Genomic DNA, 22,718 nt, shown 5'->3' with positions numbered 1-22,718 from the left:
AATATCCATCCGATTGTCGGGGAGTGATGGCTGAGTGGAGATTTAAATTGTGTTTGAGTGAAGCGGCGGATTGAGCATCTAACGGGGTTGGAAGCCGGCTGGATTTTCTGAAATCAACCCAAATGCCCACACAGGCTAGATTTTGTAGTCCGTCATCACATCCATCAGTGCAATGTTAGGTCTCCTTCAACCACCATTCAGTCATCAGACACACACGCACACACACACACACACACACACACACACACACACACACACACACACACACACACACACACACACACACACACACACACACACACACACACACACACACACACAGCAGAGCGAAAAGAAAACTCACCACAACACAGCTAATTTCTTCTCGGCTACAGTTGCTGAGTGACTTGTAAAGTTCTTTAACCTCATGGCATACCTTCAAAAGCAGAACAGACAAAAAAATAGATCATTTTCAAATATTCTTCCTTTTCATAATTCATTCATTTCAATCCAAATAACAAAAAAGGAGCATGACTCAATATCCATAAAGCCAGGGGACGTTCCATAGAACGACCGGCCTTGTGTCATTTTCTGTGTCTAATAGTTTTTGAAGAAAAGATTTCAATCAGCCATGCATGAATCCCTGGGTAGAATGATGAGCTACAAGGTCCATCTATTTTCATTTTCACTGCCATTAATAAAATGAGCGCCGCTAATTGCCTTGACTTGTGGGGTAGACTGGATTAGCGATGGACATAATGATGCTCATTGTCACTGAGGGCAGGTGGGGATACCTGGCCTGAGCGGGGGCGGGAGGGAGAGGCACATTGGTGGGGACACAGACCTGATGAGTTCAACCGTCTCAGAGTACATAGTGTATGGAGACTTGGCCTCCAGCGGATCCCGCTCCATGGCGTTGCCACACTCGATGAACGACAGCGCCCCATCAGCGTAGTTAATGGCTTTGCCAAACTTCTCCATCTGTGAAGAAACAATGGAAACTTTGAACAAGATCAGCATTAGGTTCACAACACTACATGGCCACAAATGATTCTCCTCATTTTGAATCATTTTTCAAAGCTTCAAAGCTCTCGTGAAAACAGATAATAAGCAGATTTAATCAGAAGGAAAAATAACAATGTCACATTAATGTTCGGGGAACATTCTTTTGATATTTTTCTATTTTCTGGAGAAAAAAAAGTATATATATATATATATATATATATATATATATATATATATATATATATATATGCACACAGAGCCAAATTACAAACCCAAAGTGCAGACAACAAATAATAGGCATATGACTCATAAATGCACATGAGTGTAAAATAAAATAGATTTACACAGCACTCTCCACTGAAAGCACCTCTCAAGCAGGTTCTATCCATTTTAAGTAAGCCCCTTTTACCACATACGACCGGGCTGGTGGAAGATTCATTACAGCTCAACGATTACAGTCATGTAACAAGGGCAATCAATTCCCTTCACTTTCTATTCATGGCTGGCTTTACCTCGCAGATCAGATTTATGCCCAAGTGGATGTAACTTTCGATAAAGGACAATGTCTGGGGAGATAATTGCTGGAATCCAATTATTAGGGCCCTATGAGTGTGTTGGTAAATCACGCCCGTCGCCTAGGCCCAAGCCCCTCTTTGAGGACATTGAAGAGGTGTGTAAGAGCTCCTTTTGTGATAGATCACACATCCTCACTTAGAAAAGACTACAGGTCTCAACAAGGGCTCTACTCTATCCTCTGCACACCTACTAGCATTCTTCAGCTAAGACCAGTGTCTGTCTGTTAATAAGAGCTATTCAGCAGGAATACTTAATAGGCTCAGTAAGAGCTGCTGCTTGCTAATGGCACGTTGGCATGTATTTGCTAATGGTATTATCACACAGGTCTCTGTGGCTATTCATATTTGTGATGTCATGTGACTGACTAAAACAGGGTGTGTTTATTGCCTGGCTCAAGACAAAATACAATCTCAGGAAGAAGAACAATTTAGTTTGTGCAATGTATCTCTATCAAAGTAAATGCTGAATTAAATGTTTTTAATACATTTTCAGGTGCTGTTTTAAACTGTAAGAAAACAGCAGCTTACCAGTGCATCTGCTTTGTGCTTTAGTTTCTTGGCTTCTTGCATGCAGTAGTCTGCGTTGTGAACTCTGTGGACAACAATCACAGTGAGACTTTGGTTAGTCTTACAAGTATGTTAGAAATACAAAACAGATCAGTTGACAGAACAATGTGTTTGCCACTTTGTCTAACGGTGCTGCCTGGATTGCAGTTGTTCATGTTCATGTTGTAGTTGTCCTCCACATGTTCAATGTGTTTCCTTTTGAATTATACACATAGAGGAACATAACTCTGTAATCACATCCCACAACTGCTTCAACATGCGGTGACATTTTAATCATGTTTGAGACTTACATTAGTACATGCATCATGACATTAAATTCTGGCTGTGCATCGGGGGGGGGGGGGGGGGGGGGATTGGTGTTTTTGAAGTGTTTGGTAAAGTTAGTTAGTTACTCATACATACGTGTTATTGAACGTTAGCTTGGGCCTTCTAGGCTCCATGTGGTCCATGGACAGAGATGACGGGTTGGACCAAACGTCAGAATCGGACTGACCGTTGCCATGGAAACTGCCAGACGGCTTGCTATGGGTATCTTCCTCCTGTGAGATGGCAGGGCCAATTAATATGATAATTAGCATCCAGCAGTAGGTCTAATAATACTGTAATGATTCATCCTGGTGATTTGGACTGCTGTTACTACGTTGTGACCGTGTATTATTTCTATGTCCTGGCTTTAAACATATTCCGCACGTGGGATCCATTTTCTTCTCTTCAAGGCTGTTTTGAAATCCCTCCAAAGGGTCATTAGATTTGCAAAAACACAGGAAATAGTGGTAGTTGCTGGAGCAAAGAAATAATCTGCAGCAACAGCCTCATCTACCAACTTCTCTACGCAACAAATGATAGAAGACACATTTTATTAGCAAACGAGAGCGGATGCCAAATAATCATACTTTAAAATAATAAACCATCCAAAAAAACAATAAACCCCAAAATTATTAATTAATGATAGCAATACGACAGTTTATAGCAATACGACAGTATACATTTTTGCTAGTTTCATCATGATCAGCTGTCCCCTACTTACACTGCTTGTCTTGGAACGTGAGAAGGATTTGCTCTCTCCTTTGCTGCGGTGCTTGTGTGAGGAAGAGGAGGATGAGGAGGAGAAGTTGGGCAGAGAGCAGCTGAGGGTGGGTAGCAATAAGGTGCTGGTGGCGCTGCTAGCACCGCCCTCCTGGCTGAAGGAGGAACACTCGCTGGTCCTGCGCTGGCGTATAGGGGGTTCGTCGGAGAGCGGAGAAAGCAGGGGAGGCAGCAGCTCTCGCTTCTCCTCTCTCTTCCTGGGCTGTTTCCTCAGAGAGCTGGGCAAAGACACATACAGGAACATTTATGAAATGCTTACGTGTGGTTCATGAAGTGTTATGGCATCCGTATGTAGACACCCTTTAAATAAACTGTTATCGAAACGGATATAAAAGAAGAACATTGCTGGGCCTGCTCCCTCTCTCTGTTGCTGTCATCCCATGTTATTCACTACAATACTGGAGAGAGACAGCAAGTTCTCACAGCCTTTGAAATGCCAGCAAATCTCATGTCCAATGTCATCAAAGTGGTAGATGGATGAAAATAATTTAGAAATGACTTGACTGTTTAAGGCATTTGTAAAAAAAATTGTGAAGTACAGACATTATGTCCAGGGCTCACAAAAAACCCAGAATATTCTGTTTGTTAGAATGAGTGATTATTTCTGTTTTTATTATAAGACTAAATCAAACGCAGCATTAGTGCTAAGGCATGGAGTCGGTACTTTCACCATCAGTTGGCTTTTATTATCGAAGGTTACGGTGGTAACGCATCTTGGAGACTTCAATTACAATAAAAACAGTACGTGAGCAGATCAATGATATTTAATATAACTTCAACATATCATTTCCACTTGGTTTTGGGTAAAAAATATAAAAAAAGAAAGTATAAAACCATAGAACTCTTTCATACCCCAACCCCCCCCCCCCCCCCAGTGCCTCTGACACTCTAAGGGCGCAGCCCAGAAATAGGCCTACAAATAGCCCTGTAGTGCACTGACGGGTCAAAATATTGATTGATCAGGCAGTGGAAAGGCAGTTTGTTATGACAGAAAGCACTTCTGCCTAGATGTACAGTCCTTCTAATATCCACTCCTGCTCCAGGAGCCTGGGCCCTCACAGGGGAACACAGCAGACTGCAGTCTGTATCCAGGTGGGTTCTCTCGGTATAGCTGTGTGTGCCCACATGGGGCTTCTGTTAACAATAGTGTTCTCTATGTTAACAGATAAGAGGCAGGTGGAGAAGTTGCCTTGAATACTTTCCCTTCCTCAAAGTCAATAAGGACTTTAAGAACCACCAAGGACGTACAGTAGTAGCGAGAAACCTCGCCTCCCGCTGCTACTATATTTCTCACATTGTTTGCAACAATAGATTATTTCGCCTCCCTTTCCCTAAACTCATGGGGATTTGATATACGAGAAAAAAAATGCTTAGCTAGCACAAGAGCGCCTAAAGCACTAACAGGGAAAATGCAGTCAGAAAACCTCATTAGGATTATGTTCCTCAGGTTATTTTGAACAGCAGCATATTTTGTCTTGTTTTATGGGCCTGAAAATGAGCAGAATCCCGGTCGGTCCGTTTACAGCATTAATAAAAAGCATCTTTACTCTCCAATCTGAGCAAAGATGCTTTTTATTAATGCCATAAATGGACCGACCGGGGTTCTGCTCATTTTGAGGCCAATCTGATTAAAAGGGTGAAGATTTGCTTTGAGGCTGTCTAAATTCGGCTGATTTAAAGGCTACTAGGCAGGTCATATTTCAGCCCAGACCAAAGGGTTCAGCATTTCTGCACTAGATACCCGTGCCAGCTCATATATCATAGCTCAGGTAATCATATTAAAGATATGTGTAGTGATTAGTGGTGAAGTTCAGTGGACACTCCGTCCTCCAGACTCATTCTGCTCAACCCCCTGACCCATGTCACCAGCATCCCTTCATCGAGCAGTAGGTCTCTGCAGCGCTAATTGAATATCTAAAATTAGCATTAGCTCTCTTGTCAGTGTCACGTTACCTTAATGCTGTCGGACACAGGACACCGTAGAGAGAGCTAGCAATAGCTAAAAGATAAATGTGTAGTGTAGCAACCTCACTTCTCCTGTATGTCACAGCCTGCTCTCCGAGGAGGATCTACACTGGTTGGACCTTGCCTGAGGATGTAGCCATTCACAACACATATAGTACTACCATACACTTAGGAAATATAACAGCCTGTAATTACACTGTGGCAGTGGTGTAAAGTACTTATTAAGTAAAAATACTTTAAAGTAACACTTAAGTATTTTTGGGGGGTATATGTACTTTATTTGACTTTTTATATTTTTTGACTACTTTTACTTTTACTTCACTACATTCCTAAAGAAAATTATGTACTTTTCACTCCATGCATTTTCCCTGACACCCAAAAGTGTCTTCTTAGCAGGACAGGAAAATGGTCCAATTCACGCACTTATCAAGAGAACATCCCTGGTCATCCCTACTGCCTCTGATCTGGCGGTCTCACAAAACACAAAGGCTTCATTTGAGTGTTGGAGTGTGCCCCTGGCTATCTGTAAATAATACAAAAATAAGACAATTGTGCTGTTTGTTTTGCTTAATATAAGCAATTTGAAATTATTGATATGTTTACATTTAGTTATTTAAAACCAAATCGTTTAGACTTAAGTAGCATTTTAACGGGTGACTTTCACTTGTACTTGAGTCATGTTCTATTAAGGTATTTTCACTTTTACTCAAGTATGACAATTGGGTACTTTTTCCCCCACTGCACTACTGACACCCATAATGACTATGTACATGCCTCTAAACACTTACATAACATGATGCTCTACACATTCCTTTTCTCATCCAGTAACCATAGTGATGTGTAAGTAAGTACTGCTGTGAGTGGTTTGGCGACACTTACTCTTTTGTGCTAATGTTCTTGTGGTTGTGTATCGGTGAGATGCATGGGGGAAGAAGCAAGGAGTCTTTCTCCAACCGTAACTTCTTGCTTCCGCCGACAGCGTCACAATGGTCCATCTGAGGAACACAGAAACAAACAGCTCAGTCAGCATTGAAAGGGAAAGGGGGACACCTAGTCAGAATGCATTCAACTGAAATGTGTCTTCCGCATTTAACCCAACACCTCTGAATCTGAGAAATGCTGCCTTAATCGACATCCACGTCTTTGCAACAGTGGGTTAACTGCCTTGCTCAGGGGCAGAACGACAGATGTTCACCTTGTCAGCGCAGGGATTCGATCCAGCAACCTTTTAGTTTCCGGCCCAAATTGAACATTGAACACGTTTCTCACTGCTCCTCCATTGACACACTCTAACCATTATCCTATAAACCAATACCAGCCAGTACCAATAGAGAAAAAAGAGTGAGAAAGATTCTGTGCTTGCCTTGTGTTTCCTCTTGGCCTTGCTAGGTGGTTTCTCAACAGGGGTAGACTGAAGACTGGCGGGGGACTGTCGTCTGTGCTTAATGCTGGGTTCAAGTGGTTCCCGGGGCTCAACTTTCACAGAAGGGGGCTCAGGGGGGTCCTGCCCTGGAATCTTAGACAGGAAGCTCAGCTCGATCTTCACCCACAGTGACTTGATGTCCTCAAAGTCCCTGAGAGGGGACAGCAGTTTGTTCTGGACGATGGGGACGGAGGAAAAGAGGGGGTCCCCTAGGAGGTCCATGGCCCCAGGGTCTGGGATGGATATGGAAGAGCTGCAGGTGCTGGTAAGGCTACTGACAGTCAGGATATTGCTGTTGCAGTCCTTGGCTGCTTTGAGAGTCTGCAGACTGCTGGGTCCTGGACAGGGAGGGTTATGGATCTTGACCAGCTCCTCTGGTTCAGAATGGCACTCAGATGACGAAGACTCCGTCTCGATGAACTCCTTGGACTTGGGGATGATCTTGCTGGGCCCCCTGTGCTTCTTCTTTTCCAGGACTGGGGCCAGGGGAGGAGGAGCTGGAGTAATTGTAGTGGTGGTGCGAGGCTCCTTCCTAGGGGCAGTCTTCCCACTGGTGCTCTTGGTCCTGGACTTGGGCTGCTCCAGGAGGGATGGAGGGTCCTTCTCCTTGGAAGTAGTGCTGATGGTGGGGTTGATGGGCTTGGACCAGGAGGTGTGTTCCTCCAGGCTGGACGAGCGCTCCACTTTCTTCGGCTGTTTCTTCCCCAAGCTGCGCCTGGCTGGGGCTGGCTCCACCGCCACCACGGCTGGGGATTTGGCCTTTGAACCCTTGCCCTCTGAGACTTTTGGTCCAGTCTTAGGCTTTGCCTTCTCTCTGATGGGGCTGAGGAGGGCCCGTTCCTTGGGGTCGGTCGGGGCCAGCAGGGCGGCAGGGCCAGGCTTGCTCTTCCCTGGGGCCGGGCCCTGGCCCTCAGGGGCCTGTTGGTTGTGGTCAGTCTGGGAGCTGCTGAGCCCATGGCTCTCTCTCTCTGGATGGGTATTGATAAGTGCTTTGTTGTGTGGGGTCACTTTGTTCAGCCACTTATCCAGCTGCCATTTGTTTGTTGATGGAGGTTCAGGCTGTGAGAGAAGAAAAGCAGAAAGGACAAAGAATATACAGTTAGTTCCAAGTTTGGTTTGATAGTAGACTACGTAGCTTCATAAAACACTGTGTTGACTCATGAAAGTAAAATGTGATAACTCAATTGTCTCTTCAGAGTTATATTATGACACCCGCAAACCAATGACAACATTTTGTGATGAAGCGGCCATTAAAATAGGCTCTCATAAACTCATGAATGACTGAGTAGAGCTCTCCCATAATTTCCTTGCGCCATTCGGCAGTCTCTGAGTGCCATGTTTTCATCAACCATGCTATCTCACATCGTTTGTTTTCTACCATTATGCCCCTAGACAAGTATAAATCTCTCATACGAAATCATAAAGACTGTCTTGAATGATCTCCTAAATGATAGCAAATCATTCGGAAAGGAAGTGCTGGAAATGAATTGACGAAGGAATGAAGCATTAAAACCACTGAGTGTAAAGCTGGGGCTAACACATACACTCTCCAGTCTGATGCAAGCATTCATAAAATTTAATCTTCCACACTATTTCATCTGTGAAAGCCCCAGCCTTTACATCCCATCAGTTGGGGTGGTGGATTTAAGCTGTTCTGGGCAGGGGGATTTTGGAGTTAAAAGCACCTGCAGCAATACTACATTAACATTCTAACATGCCTGCTGGAAAACTCCTGGGCCCTCCCGGAAGTTTTTAGTAAACCATCAGTAGAGTGCACTTTGAGAGGGAAATAGACTTCCCTAAAGACAGACAGGGCCGTTTCCTGGTCCTCCTGGCTATTCCCATTGGCTGTTCCCTGGTGGACAGGAAGTCACATGGTCTGTAGAGGGTGCCCAGATGCACTGTGGTAAATATTTACCCGGGTCAAACAGACTGCCCCTCTGTGGAATACAACTGTGCCTGGTGCTATAGCTGCTTTAGCTGTCATGCAAGTCTCTACAGTGTTGGACTAAAACAAGAAAGTCTGCTAGTTTAATCCTAGCAAAATTACGTGGATATTAGAGTAGATGGGAAGTTTTCTCCCCTTGATCAAAATGTTGTTTTAGTGATATTAGATGGTATTAGTGTAATATTGTGTCTTTCTGGAGCCTAAAATAATAATGTTTCCCTCTTTGGCATAACACTGGTTGAGTATTGGTTGATAGCACAGTTAGTTTTATTCTGACTATGCTTGGTTGGTAGAGTATAGTAAGGAGTGATTGTGTTGTACCTCTGGGGTGGCGGTCCGGGAGGCCCCGTTACACTCGCTGTCACTGGAGCTGCTCTCGCTATCGGAGTCTGACTCGGAGCTGCTCTCTGATTCGCTGGAGCTGCCCGAGGCACCGCTGGAGAGGCCCGGGTCAGTGGTCCGAGACGTGGCCACAGGGATGCTGGGTAGCAGAGAGAGAGACCGAGAGAGAGAGAGAGCGAGAGAGACAGAAAGAGAGAGAGTGTGTGAGAGAGACAGAAAGAGAGAGAGAGAGAAAATATAAAGAAAAATATTTAGAGAAAAAGAAGGAGCTTTTATATATTATACATAAACATAGATTGTGTGATAGATTAATCTTTACTTTAGCTGTTCTCATCCAGCCGCATATTCCGGCAGCACTACCTAGCCCTCTGTGACCCCGGACTGATCTCATTCCACTGGAGTGAGTAATGCACTGATGCGCTGTGACGCAGCTTTCTTTTGTCATCGTTTTGCTAAGAGCAGCCTTGTGCTCTGCCTCATGTTCGGCGCCAGCCACACACCCGGCCCCGTGCTCTCTCTGCTCAGCACTCCGCGGCGGCACTGGCTCCCTCAGCGGCGACACAGAGTTGGACGAGATGAGTCCACCTGTCATTGACATGACTCCCAGATCCACACAGACTGCAGACAGCAGGAGACAGCCCCATCAATCACACAGCGCCATCTGCCTCTCTCTATCCCTCTCTCCCTCCATCCAGCCCTGAGATGCAGGCAGAGCAGCATAAACCAGGCTGACTCCATCAACACACACATCCAGTCACAACATGAAAACCACTGTAAAGATTTGTAAACAGAGGTTCACTAATATACACAATACTATAAACATATTAACACACACATGCACGCACAAGCACTCTCTCGTTTCTCTCTCTCTCTCTCTCTCTCTCTCTCTCCCTCCCTCTCTCTCCCTCTCTCTCTCTCTCTCTCTCTCTCTCTCTCCCTCTCTCCGTGTTGTACTAGGGCAAAATGTTATTCAGAGAATAATGTATCTGACATCCGAGTAAAAAATAAACCCTTCCACTTTCATTAAACACAACAGATAACTGCAGAACAAAGGAAATTGACATAATGCTTTTATAATTAAGCAATTTATTCTCCCTGTTGAAAGTGTCAACACTAGACTCGCTAAAGATGTTGCAGGGGCGTACTGTACTTTACTGCTGGAGAAAGTAACAGCTCTAGCGGTTGACAATAAATGCCTTAAGGAGGCAGTTTGCTTTCTCACCACCTACGTACTTATTCTTCCACACTCTTTCAACCTTCTCTGCCACGCTACTGGTTCAGATATTGGATCCTCAAAGGCCTAAGCTTTATAACACAATAAAAGACACACTACACTACTGAAGCCCTCTAAAGACACTCCATCCAAAGCATGGTTATATGATAGGACCGGAGATACACTGGACAGGACCGTAGAAATTAAACATGATGGGTAACGATGTGGGTCTTTTCTGTCAACACCCCCTTGATGACTGTGTTTTTCTGTGACAGGGTGAGGGGTCATACGGCCGCATGACCAAGACAGCTTGGAGATCAGCTCGGGGACATAGCGGTGGCACGAAACTCTGCAGTGAAAAAGAGCCATGTGTTAAATGACCACACTTAACCCAAAATCTGTGCCATGGACCAATAGCCTTTTGCTAACATGTCCAGCTTGTCTGAGCCAGGTCAGGTCCTTAGAGGAGTCACTAGCTTCCCTGCCCCCAGGGCTTGCCTAGTGGCAGTTTGGTTCCAAAGCTGGATTACAGTACAAGGCTAGAGAAAGCAGGACCAGTGGACTCTGAGGCTCACAGTCAGGTCAGGTTAATGATTAAATATAGAGGAAGACCCTGTGGGTAACGTCGTGTGGCATGGTGCTCCTATGGCCTGCCCTGGCAGTGCCCGCCACTGCACGCTGCCAGTAGGATGGCACAGCAGTAGCACACATGGCATCTTGTCCTTGCTCTGCTCATGAGTCCAAGGCCAAGCCAAATAGGCTCTTGGGAGCAACACTGCCTGTCTGTCTGTGTGATCTCTCCTTCATTTGCTGAGAATGGTGTCAGCACAAACAGAGCCAGCACTGGAACAAGCCAACAGCAAATAACCATCCATATACACACAACACTCTGAGATAACTCATACCTGAAATGATTTGGCAACCATTGACAGATCGACGGAGTACTTGTCTCGACTGTACGTAACTGTTTACAATAAATTGTTATAGGAATTATAAGATTGCCCTCTTTTTCTACATTCAAAATACGTTTTATGTAGTAAAACTACTGTGGCTTTTTCCAATACCCAAGTGTTGTCCAACTCATTCTCTGGAAGAAGAGATGTAATTACTATCCTAGGTGCCATTAAAGTGTTTAAAATAGACCTCTAGGAGACATTCTTTCACCACTCAGCCTCTCCAAGTGGTGCTTGTGCATGCAAATAGTTCATGAAAAGGAAGCTCTAATGTTCTATTTCAGAGTGAAGAATGGCAGCGGGGTAAGGTCACTTAATTTCCTTTCTTCCACTTGATGGAGGTGAGCCTGGGCTGACAGATGACAGAATCATGTGGGAAAATAAGGGGCGGGAGAACAATGGCTGCTGTCTGCTTTCAGCGTGTTCACCTCAGTCTACCCCCGCTAACCTCTGACCTGCTAACAGGCCCTGCTCTCAGAACACCGTCCTATCCTCTCTAACCTGTCTCTCTACTCTCACCGCTGAGCTGCCTTTCTCACAGCTGACAATAAAGACTTTTAGAGCATTGTCTGCTGTCCATGGAACTGGCTGTTCAAATCCAGACTGATGATATTCCGTGGCAGGCAGGGAAACAAACAACTTATTTGCCGCCATAATTCATCGAATCAAAAGAACAGAGCTGAAAAAAAAACAACAAGAGCTGCATATGTTGCTAATGAAAACAACCCACTGTGATGGGTTTTAATCACGGAGGCTAAGAACAAAGGGCCACACACAATGCATCTCATACATTTACATTTGAACACCAAATGTGGCACTATTAATGCGTAAACAAAGTAATGGCATTCACGATTCATGGGTTTTCCTCCTCATCCCAAAACAAACCGCATGGAGGGAGCCAGTCTGACAGACTGGGAGTAGAGGGAGGAAGAAAATGTCTCTACAGCAGAGAGGCTGTCGTCCCAGGCACCTCACGAGGCCCATTGAGAGAGTGGGATAGCAGTATACTCTAAAACCAACAGCTTTTAACTCACACAGTTCCAGTGCATACATTTCAGCGTTCATCCCAGCTAATTCATTGGAGTCTTCAAAGGTTCTTAGGAGCTGTTCTGTCAAGGCATGGATTCACAGTGAGGTCTAAAGAGTGGGGGCAGCTCTACAGTATCCTTCCATCTGGTCACATTATCAGATTATCTACAGTTATGTACGACTCTTTGAACAAGACGCTGCCAGACAGACCCAGACAGAATCCTGATGTAGTCATTACACAAACCAAACGACTTGGAGCATTCATTAAAAACCTAATAAATAAGTAAAGTTCTGATATTTGGAACTGTTTACACCATAAATATTCAATGTTTAGTAATGAAGCAATTTTCCAGGCCAGTGCAATGTGGAGATATAAAGAGAGGGATATTAACCACTCACAATCTCTCTCTCTCTCTCTCTCCAGCATGCTTGCGTGCACACACGCACGCATACAGAAAACCTTGTGGGGACACAGAATTGAGTCCCATTCAAAATCCTATTTTCCCTAAACCCTAACCCGTACTCTTACCCTAACCCTTCTGAATTCTGGTCCTCACAAGAATAGTTAAACATGTCCACACACACACACACACACACACACACACACACACACACACACACACACACACACACACACACACACACACACACACACACACACACACACACACACACACACACACACACACACACACACACACACACACACACACACACACACAATGGGAAAGGAGAAGAAAATACGGGAGCAAGGCTATCTCCCATGGGATCATCAAGGGACACAACAAGACCAACCTCCAATGATCCCACTGCCCACAGCTGGCTGAATTGGCAGCTTTAGGAACAGTCTGCTATCGATTTGTGATTTTCTCCTTCTATTTACACTGATACCATAATCTGAGATCAATAAGGCCGATAGACACAGGCCTGTGGCGGAATTGATGAGGCGAACGGTGGAGTGGCTAGCCTCCAGCCTCAGACAGTGGAACCAGAGAGACAGCAGGACGAGAGAGAAGAGACAGATCTATCAAAAGAAGAGGCAGGCAAGGCAACATCTGAAGGTGGTGGATGGTGGAGGAGACTCATTAAACCAGACCTGGGTACATTTTGGAGCCAACTGGCTGGCTGTTGTAACGTGGTGAGTCAGTTGAGACAAGCCAGTCCCGCATTGATTCAGTGAAGGCCATCACTCTGCTCTCCCCTTGCTCCTTCCTTATTTGTTTGTACTTTCTAATTATTTAAACATCTATTGCTGATGAGGTGCTGGGCAACCCTGAGCAGGTTACATTACCATTCCCTTTTATCCCCCAGATTCACATAACCAAGGGCAGAACTGTCATTTTCTACCCTTCAATAAAGTGAAATCCTTAATTATAGATGAAGAAATTCGGGCATGCTGGTCTGTGGAGACTGAAACCTATGCTGGTGCTCAGAGCACTGTTTGATTGGACTGCATCTCTGGGAAAGGAGAAAGGCTCTCTCGCTCTCTGCTTCTCATTGCCAGGCTCTGCTCTCAACCCTCTGAGGTGTAAAGCCTAGCTTAGCTGTTTCAATAATGCTAGCAGTATCATTTTATCACCATGACACTGAATCACCCAAGCCTGGAATCTGAGGATGCAGGCGTTCATTGTTATATCAGCCATACAGTACTATGTGAATGTTTGAGTGTGTGTATGAGTGATTTTGCTTGTGTGTGAATGTGAGAGTGTGGTGTCTGTAGTACAGACTGTGTGTGGGAAGAGAGAAAGAGAGAGAGAGAGTGAGGAAAAGGGAGAGTGAGCATGAGAGTTGGACCGCTGGAGGGGTGTCATCCATAATTTGTCTGTCCTAACTCTGCGCGCCCTGTGTTATTAAATGATCCTCAGCATGCAGTGCACTCTATTATTTTTATAAATCACCCCAAAGAATAACTCGCTGCAGATCTCCAAACCAATAATCTACACTTCCTCTTGCCCCTAAATCTATTATAGCCTTTAATTGATTAAATTACAAGTCAATGTGCTCAGGGGAGTGGGGGTGGAGGAAGGGGGGAAAGGGGGGTGGCCACTGTTAGGACGCGCCTGGGATTCATTAAAGACCCCCCCTCCCCCTTCCCACCCTTCCCCGTGAAACCTGGTGTTCCAAAATTATGACCATTACACTTACGGAAAATGAATTACGTGGCACAGCATTTCTGTGATCGATGGCATGACTTCAACAGTATCCTAATTCACTTAGAGGCCTTCTGCTGCCCAGTCACACTCAGCACAGCACAGCACAGTACAGGCATGATGAATTATACTGAGGCTCTCTCCACATCGCCACACTCCCTGTCCCTGCCAGGTAGCCTCTCTACTCTGCCCTACTCAGAGAGTCATCATCTGGCCCCACTACACTAGTGTGATTTAACATGGCCAGGCAGACACTCAGTCATCACTAGGGCCCAGAGTTTTTCCTGGTCAGGATATTATGGTCAGACAAAGTGCAAGTCCTCCGTCATTCCAAAACATGCCTATATGGAGGGGATGGAGAGATATCTCAGGCTCTATCTCTACTGAAGCATTCCTGTCCAGGTTCATCTAAAACTCAACCAAGACCATGGGACCATGCTAAAAAGCCACTGAAACCGTGTGCTGAAAAATTTAAATTAACACATGGTCTATGTGCTGTCTCCAATAACTACGTATTTACTGTACATGTCTGAGCTGCTGGGTTGTATTCACATACTTCTATCTTCATTATAGGTCTTTGTCTCTGGAGCCTTGGCTTGTCATTGGTCTGTTAGTAATATTGATCCTGTTTTAAAAGTGGTGTAACATTCTAAGCCTGCCTTTGTAGCACCATTATGGGAAAGAGGCTCGGGAAAAAAGCCCTCTACAATCTCACAAAACCATATGAAATTATGTTTTGGAGTACACAACAAGAGCAGAGGGCAAGATGTCAGAAATGATCTTGTGTTAAAAGCAAAAAGTAGAGCACTGTTGAAAAGTCAAAAATGTTGAACTCTAAACTATCCAAACTGCCCAGAGACTACATGTATTTCAGAATTTAAATCCTAGAGCCTATGGTCTGGAAGGCTTCCCACCATCACAGACCCACTGCAGCCAGCCAGCCAGCCAGCCAGCCAGTCATCAGGGCTCAGCCAATTGAACGTCTGGATCCTGAACCACAGAGACCATTAACATCACCTCCACCTGTCATAATCCTTCCATGTGTAGTAGCAGGTGTGTCCGTCCTGAAGCATATACGAGTATCAGTGTCATTGACTATCTAAGTACGTCAGAGTTGACTATACTATTATGTATGTGGGTTGCCTGTATGTCAACCACTAAGCTTTCCTGGTCTATCCTAGCAAAGGTGTAATAGTCAATAGAACAAGCCTAGGTATTAATATTGCGTCAATGACAGATATAATTACAGCTGTTGGAAAGAGGGTAAACTCTCATTACCGAGGTTACCATTTTAGAAAACTATTTATCCTCTGGATATAACAAAAAGGTCTGTGTTTGTGTCTGAGGGGAAAGGGGAGAGAGAGAGAGAGAGAGAGAGAGAGAGAGAGAGAGAGAGAGAGAGAGAAAGAAAGAGGGAGGGAGTGTGGTGAGGAGAATGCTAATAGACTTGCGGCTCAGGGGTATAAACCTTAAGTAAATTAAGATGCAAACAAAGGAACAAACATTAAGCACGTTGCATGACTGTGATTAATTTAGTAGAGACTCCAACTATTGCGAATAAAACTCTGGCCAAGTGAGATTAAATGTGCCATTAAGAGAACAGAGAAATAACGGCTGTTTTAATTACACAAATCAGTTATAGAGGCTACAGGGCTCTGACCTTGATGGCAGCTAACCTGCAGGGAACAAAGGTGTGATGGTGAGAGTTGGTGTTTGGATCCACTCCCACATTCACATTCAGGCTTCAGGCCGAGTAAGGCTGTGTTTAAAATCAATGGTTTAATGTCCTGCTTTCCTAGAACTCCTGTCCTTCCTGACCACTGATGGTGAATGGGCTGGATAATATATGTCAGATCTCTGGCCATGAGGGAAAGGAGATTAAAATAATAAGCCATTCAAATTTGGGAAATAGCAAAGAATGTGTGTGTTTGGGTGTGTGTGTGTGTGTGTTTGCCTGTGCCTGTGTGTGAGAGACTGTGTGCTGTGCCTGACTCCCTATAGCAGACGTGGCACCCTCCCCTGGTCCCCTTGTGTCCCATTGGCCTGATGCTGTGCTGTGTGTTGGCAGGGCAGAGTAGAGTAGAGGAGCAGGGCACACTGTGTCAGACCACCCTCCTCCACTTGGCCTCTACGAATAGCCACATCCCAAACGCTGACACACGCATTCCAGCTACTGCTAAGAATCGAATGAAGCAGCAATTTGCCCATCGTTACTCATGGGATTTAGACTAGGGGAGAGAGAGAAAAAATACCTCTAGCAGATACAGAATGCACTCATACCATATCAATATCCATTTAACAACTATCACAAAGCATAATGGTTTGGATGAGTCTTTATAAAATGGAATTGGTTATGTAAAAATGGGTATTATCTGTCATCCTAATACTGTACTGTGCCTCTGTAGACGGCCCAGGTTTGTTATGCAAACAGGATGACAATCTGTATTTATCACTGTAATGTAGATCGATTCTGCACCAGCTTCCAGCTCTTAGTACTGTAAACTTCCTTCCTGCTCTGCTCAACACTCACCCTGCTATTGTAGCAACGCTGTCAGTGAAAATCCTTTATTGTATTCACATTGACCATTTAATGTGTCCTGTTTAGGGGAAAACAGCAGAGCCTATGTCAAATTAGTTAGAGATGAATCTGTGATCCTTTAGCTTGGCCTAATGTACATAAAGGCAAGGAATGCATGCCAATTGGCACCCTATTCCCTACATAGTGCACTACATAGGGAATACAGTGCCATTTGGGATGCTACCAAAGCCAAGTATTCAGGTTGCACTGATAAAATGGGCCCATTAATTGGCTCCTTTTATTATGGTGTCAGTTGAGTTGTGCCTTTTGGATTTGATGCTAATCATATCTGTGATCCCTCATGCTCTATATTTCACATAGAAAAGCATGGCATGGTATTGAACAATGAAAAGGTTAGAACATTAGCTATCTACCACAGGAAACATTCAGAGTTGGCCAGCACTTTACCTATGGCTTGAGTCAGCTGGTGCTAGCTTGTAAATATGCAGGAACGAGTGAGTTCGCTCATTATTGGTGGCCAACAATAAAGGTTCAGAGGGGACCTGCAGAGAGGATTAACACCAAACGACATTAATCATCACAGCCGCTCTGGCTCTGAGAACACCTGCCTATAACACTCTCAGAGAAAAAAACACACAAATGAAAAATGTATTCAATAAAACTTGATGGGAGGAGGTAAGTGAAGAGGAGTGTGTTTTGACAGGGTGCAAGAGAACATAAATTGAAGGGAGAGTGGATTCACAGTGAAAACACATAAATAAATGAGCTGAAAATCTGGAGAGTGTGTGGAAAGGCACACCAAGGCCCATCTAATTACCCCAACAGAGGATTGCAGCCCGACACACAGACACATACACAAACACGCACGCACACCCACACACGTGGCTGGGGAGACGTCAGAGCCGCTGATTGCGATGAGTATTTGCACTAGACTGAAAAGTAAACAGTAGCTCTTCCAGCCCGTGTCTCTGTGCATGTCAGTGAGTCACGCTCACACGTGGACGGATAACTAGCTGACTAGATCACACTAACTGACTCATGCCAACCAACACACAGCTAGCCATCTCTCAGAGAGACACAGACATAGGGCTTTAGACAGACAGGAAGTCGTCTCACAACACCATGCAGAGATCATCCTCAAATCCTGAGCTCACAGTTAATAGTCACCAAAGCCTTCACCCCTGACCTCAGGGCTGAAGCTGTATCCAGGGTGCATAGATACACATAAAACATAAACGTACACTTAAAGTACAGTCAGTAGGGCCATAGAGAATAAGCTGCCCTACCAGCAGTGAGAGGCACTTTGAGTAGAAAGAAGACTCTGTGCCAAAAGCCACTGCCACGAGATGACAGTGTGTCTGGGAGTGGCAGTCGGGCGGGCAGGCAGACGGGCAGACACACAGCCCTCATCTCCTCTGCTCTGACGCTGTCTCCACTCTGGTAAACAAGGACTGGGATGACAAGGTTAGGATATTGCTCTTTCGGCAAAAGCAATAATGTATTCCAGCCGGCTAATGGCCTCGGCTCCAATTAATCTGATTGTCTGCGAGCGGGGCTGAGCGGGCTGTCGCAGCGTATTTGCAGTACACCGCCACCACACACACACACGCTTCCGTACCATCCACCCCCACCCAGCTTGAGGAGACCTAAGCAGGCAACCGCTCTCCTCAAGCTGGGTGGGGGTGGATGGTAAGGAAAGTGTGTCATCCAGCATGTGGCACATTCTAATACAATGCTAATGCAGCAGTTACTACACTAAAACAGTGCATTAGCACCAACACACCTGACCTCTCACCTCTGCCTCACAGTGCTACAGCACTCTGTCACCATTAGCATCATAGATGGAGTCCATTGTGTGCATGCATCCATCTTCTCCCACTGAATCATCACATCCATGATGTCTGTCACAATCTAGGTTCTCTCTCTCACACACACACACCATCCACTCCCACCAGATAATTTTAAATTTTCACAAGACACTCTTATTCATGAGTGACTTACATTTCATACTTTTTTAAGTTTCTTTCTCCATACTGGTCCCACCGTGGGAATCAAACCCACAACCCTGGCGTTGTAAACATCATGCTGTACCAACTGAGCCACACGGGTCCCCAGTGAGTGTGAAGCTCATTGTTCTCATACATCCAATCCCTGCTATCCTGTGCCCAGGGAGATGAAAGTCAGCCCGCTATAGCTATAATATAACACTAGCTAATTGATTTGCTGTATGTTCCAGTCAATAGTAAATTACAGTCTAGTCACTGTTTGTAGTTGTATCACTGTGTGTTCAGTCATGATGTTCAGTGGCTTGATGAGCTCTTTAATAACAGGCCTCTCTGTACAATGATTATGCTGTGTGAAGTATTAGTATACTGCTGTAGTGGCTTCTTCTGTCACCCAGTATAACTTGTGCTCTGAGTGGCAGCTGCTTTGAGAGGGAGGAGGGTTTACTATAGAGCTGGAAGCCCCAGAGGAGGGGCTGAGTGACTGAGTGATTCCCTGTGAATCTCTCTGAATATTGACAAGGCAGCAGCCACTATGAAGTGCTTAGAAAGCCAGACCTACTTTATTGTAGCAGCTCCGCTTGAAGTTATTTGTCAAAGACAGATGGCGGAGAATAAACATCTACAAATGTCAGACGAGAAGTGTGAGATCCGGGGGTGTCGCTCAGCCCACATAAACACAAACTTCCGTGACATCACTAAGTGGAAGCTAGTATAGAGGAGATGCTGTCTAGCTGAGGCAGGTGGGGTGTGTTTAAGAATGGATTTCGTCGCCACGGTAAAAACAATAGCATTTAACATGACAAGATTTTCTGTTGAATTTGTCTTCACAACAATGGTTTGCACGCTGATTTTGAAAAGATTGAAGATACAATTGCAGTCTCTTAAAAATCTATAAGGCCACTAAACAAAACATCCCAGGCTTTCAAGATGGCTGACATGTGGTATCATCCCAAGTTGTTTAGGTGTCAACTACCTGGCCATTGGATGACACCTGGTTGTCCCAGCAGACACTTACACACATCACTCCTATGATTTAATTAACCCCTCTCAGGTAGTGAGTCCCTCACTGTAGTCAGTCCCCCCCCTGCTTCCTCCTACTCCTCCAGTCTGCTTTGGCTGCCCATGAACAGGCATCTGCTGAGGCTCCTAACCAAACAGGAGGTGCTGGTCCTTCTCCAGAACACAGAAAGCCACTCTAAATGGCTTAGCACAACATACGCCAGCCTGAGAGATGATACTTTAGACAAAGGGGAGGGAGGAGATGTCGAGATGCATAGTGAATGGTGGATTACTACGCTAGTTTCATTTAGAATCGTTTTTTATTAATCATGGAATGAACAAAGCAGATTCCTGTCGCATGTATATGATCGCAGAGATGTCACTAAACAAGTGACCCTCAACATGTCAAACTATCATGATCTAAATGAATACTGTACATCTGATGTACAGAATGTGACTTCACTCCCTCTAAAATACACTGTATGTTATGATTATAATTCACAACAAAGGCATAATATAGGCCAGTGGAGTAAATGAGGCAGTGTAAACATCAAACGCCAGCCTCTGTTTGTATGGAACATACAGCAGCATGCCTACACGGCATAAGCCATACATGGAGATGAATATACTGCGAGGCGTCTTTGTCCTCCGTCTTTGTCTTGGGTGCAGGAGGGGGGAATGGCTTACCCTGGGAAGGCTTGGTATTGCAGTGTTATTCTGTCCTTCTATCCTTTTCATTGCAAGGCAAAGAAAATAGAGGGATTTATAAGAACATAAATAATTTGCAGAGCTTCCAGTCATCTTTTTCTCTTTCTTCCTCTGTCTTTTCTTATCTTCCCGGGGATGCTCATTTGCACTTAAAAAAATGGCCGCCCTGTGGACCCGGTACACTTATGATGGAGACTGACAGTCAGATGAAGCAGGTTCCCCAATCCCTCCCCATTATACAGATGTATAATCTTAATTTGATCACCCTGTTCCAGGAGAATTGAAAAATGTGTCATTTGTCATTTCCACTTTGAAATGATCAACCCCTACACAAATCGCTGTTAATTATAATCCACATAATAATCCAGATTTCCTGATGCAGCAGGATTCTTTTATTGCTGTAGCAAACTGCCTCAAATTAAGATCCTACTTCTGTAATATGCACTTTGTGTCTTGGTATGAAATCTGGCAATAACTCTACACTTCGAGCACTTCAAGCTACTGTATATGCATTCTCTTTGAATTGACCAGGATGATATATTTACATAATAACACAGCAGGTAAGGCAGGCAGGTGAGCTATGTTTTAGTGTCTATATGGCAAGCTGTATCTATCACTGGCAGGAGGCTGGAATGTACAACACCACATCAGGCTGCCGACTAGTAAACGTGTCTGTCACATTGTGAACAGACGAAAGACATCCTGTAATAAATGACATCCTGTTGCTCATATCATATCAGAGATACAAACAGCCAGGGACTACAGGGAACAATTGAGTGTGTAGAAATACATATTTTTTGTTGTAAAAGGACCCAAGAGCAAGACTGCTTAAAAATACATCATTATTCTATTCTATGTAACACGTGTTGAAGAAATGTTTTATGCTTTGTTTACTGCAATGTGTTTTTAGCGAGCGTCTGAGTAAAGCCACATCCTACAGTAGTCTACCACGTCTGTAGGCTATATGACCTAATTCAATGTCAAAATCGACAAGCTTTCTTAAAACCACACGCCAAAAATGTACTAATCAATGATTGTGAGTAGGGAAACAAGATTATGTATCCAGGATTTGTCTTTTTCCAGCTTACTGCATTTCCATTTTTCAATTTCAAAGCAATTTAGCCAATAGCCAAGCATTAGTTGGGTTCTATTTAGCTTCTCCATCAGTTTAAATTAACTGGAGTGGCTCTTTATTGAGACATTCTGTTGTGAATTTATTCCCAGAAAACAGCCGCACCGTTAGACTGTCAGCAAATGCAAACACATAATAAATAGATAATGGAGATGTTTCATCATTTCAAAGCCCCTCTGATGCCAGACAGTTCAACATTACATTTTCGCACGTTTAATCTATTTTCCTGAACAGACAGTTTCCTTTTGTACAATTTCCTACATCTGTGCTTTGGGCTCATGATATGTTAGGTCATACCTACTACATGGCTAGAGGATACATTTTACCTGCTGAAACCTTCTATAGAAACAGACAGACAGGCTGCCTTAACGTCACAATCTGTCATTCTATCTTCAGCCAAATTGTAGCTTGTGGGGCATTTGTGAGTTATGTTCTTCAGGAATTAATGGGAACATATCATTAATTGAAATGGCCATTGCACCTTTAACAGGGGGCAACAGACTGTGGACTCACACAGCACAATTAATAGCTCGAGCTAGTGAGGGGACAGGGAAAGAGAGTGGATTTATGAGAGGAAGTCACAAAGGAAGGCAGCCGCATGCACATACAGAGGAGTAAAAACATTTTGCCTGCGTGTTATAAAAGCAAATGTAGAGAGCCTGAGTGACATGTAATAAAAACAAATTCTGCCGACTGTGACCAAGACAAAGAAAATTATATATTTAGCAGAGCAGTTTGTTGAGAGTAGCACAGTGGGGAGAGAGAGAGAGAGAGAGAGAGAGAGAGAGAGAGAGAGAGAGAGAGAGAGAGAGAGAGAGAGAGAGAGAGAGAGAGAGAGAGAGAGAGAGAGAGAGAGAGAGAGAGAGAGAGAGAGAGAGAGAGAGAGAGAGAGAGAGAGAGAGAGAGAGAGAGAGAGAGAGAGAGAGAGAGAGAGAGAGAGAGAGAGAGAGAGAGAGAGAGAGAGAGCTGGTGGCAGGCGGACAGACACCTGAGTGGCTTGACAGGTCTGTGAAGTTAAAACACACAAGAGGGTATGCCAGAGAGATGAGGGGTAAAGGCAGACTATGGACTGAGTCACATAATGGCACGCAGTAAAGTA

At 44.5% G+C, this 22,718-nt stretch overlaps 1 protein-coding gene across 1 annotated transcript in view; it reads right to left on the bottom strand.

Annotated features, from left to right (window-relative positions):
* The window catches only part of LOC109910096 (AF4/FMR2 family member 2-like), a 171,903-nt gene that overhangs the window by 10,011 nt on the left and 139,174 nt on the right, over window positions 1-22,718 (bottom strand). Inside the window, exons 10-17 of the mRNA XM_031798063.1 lie at window positions 8,870-9,029; window positions 6,541-7,659; window positions 6,057-6,172; window positions 3,154-3,430; window positions 2,529-2,665; window positions 2,088-2,151; window positions 824-960; window positions 344-415 (exon numbers count right to left, since the gene is read on the bottom strand). Coding sequence (XP_031653923.1) covers window positions 344-415; window positions 824-960; window positions 2,088-2,151; window positions 2,529-2,665; window positions 3,154-3,430; window positions 6,057-6,172; window positions 6,541-7,659; window positions 8,870-9,029 — 2,082 coding nt within the window. The remainder of the gene's footprint in view (window positions 1-343; window positions 416-823; window positions 961-2,087; window positions 2,152-2,528; window positions 2,666-3,153; window positions 3,431-6,056; window positions 6,173-6,540; window positions 7,660-8,869; window positions 9,030-22,718) is intronic.

Source organism: Oncorhynchus kisutch, linkage group LG19 (genome assembly GCF_002021735.2).
Source record: "Oncorhynchus kisutch isolate 150728-3 linkage group LG19, Okis_V2, whole genome shotgun sequence".
Classification (NCBI taxonomy): domain Eukaryota; kingdom Metazoa; phylum Chordata; class Actinopteri; order Salmoniformes; family Salmonidae; genus Oncorhynchus; species Oncorhynchus kisutch.
Note: the sequence above shows the minus strand (reverse complement) of the source record. Positions and strands in the feature narration are given on the sequence as shown.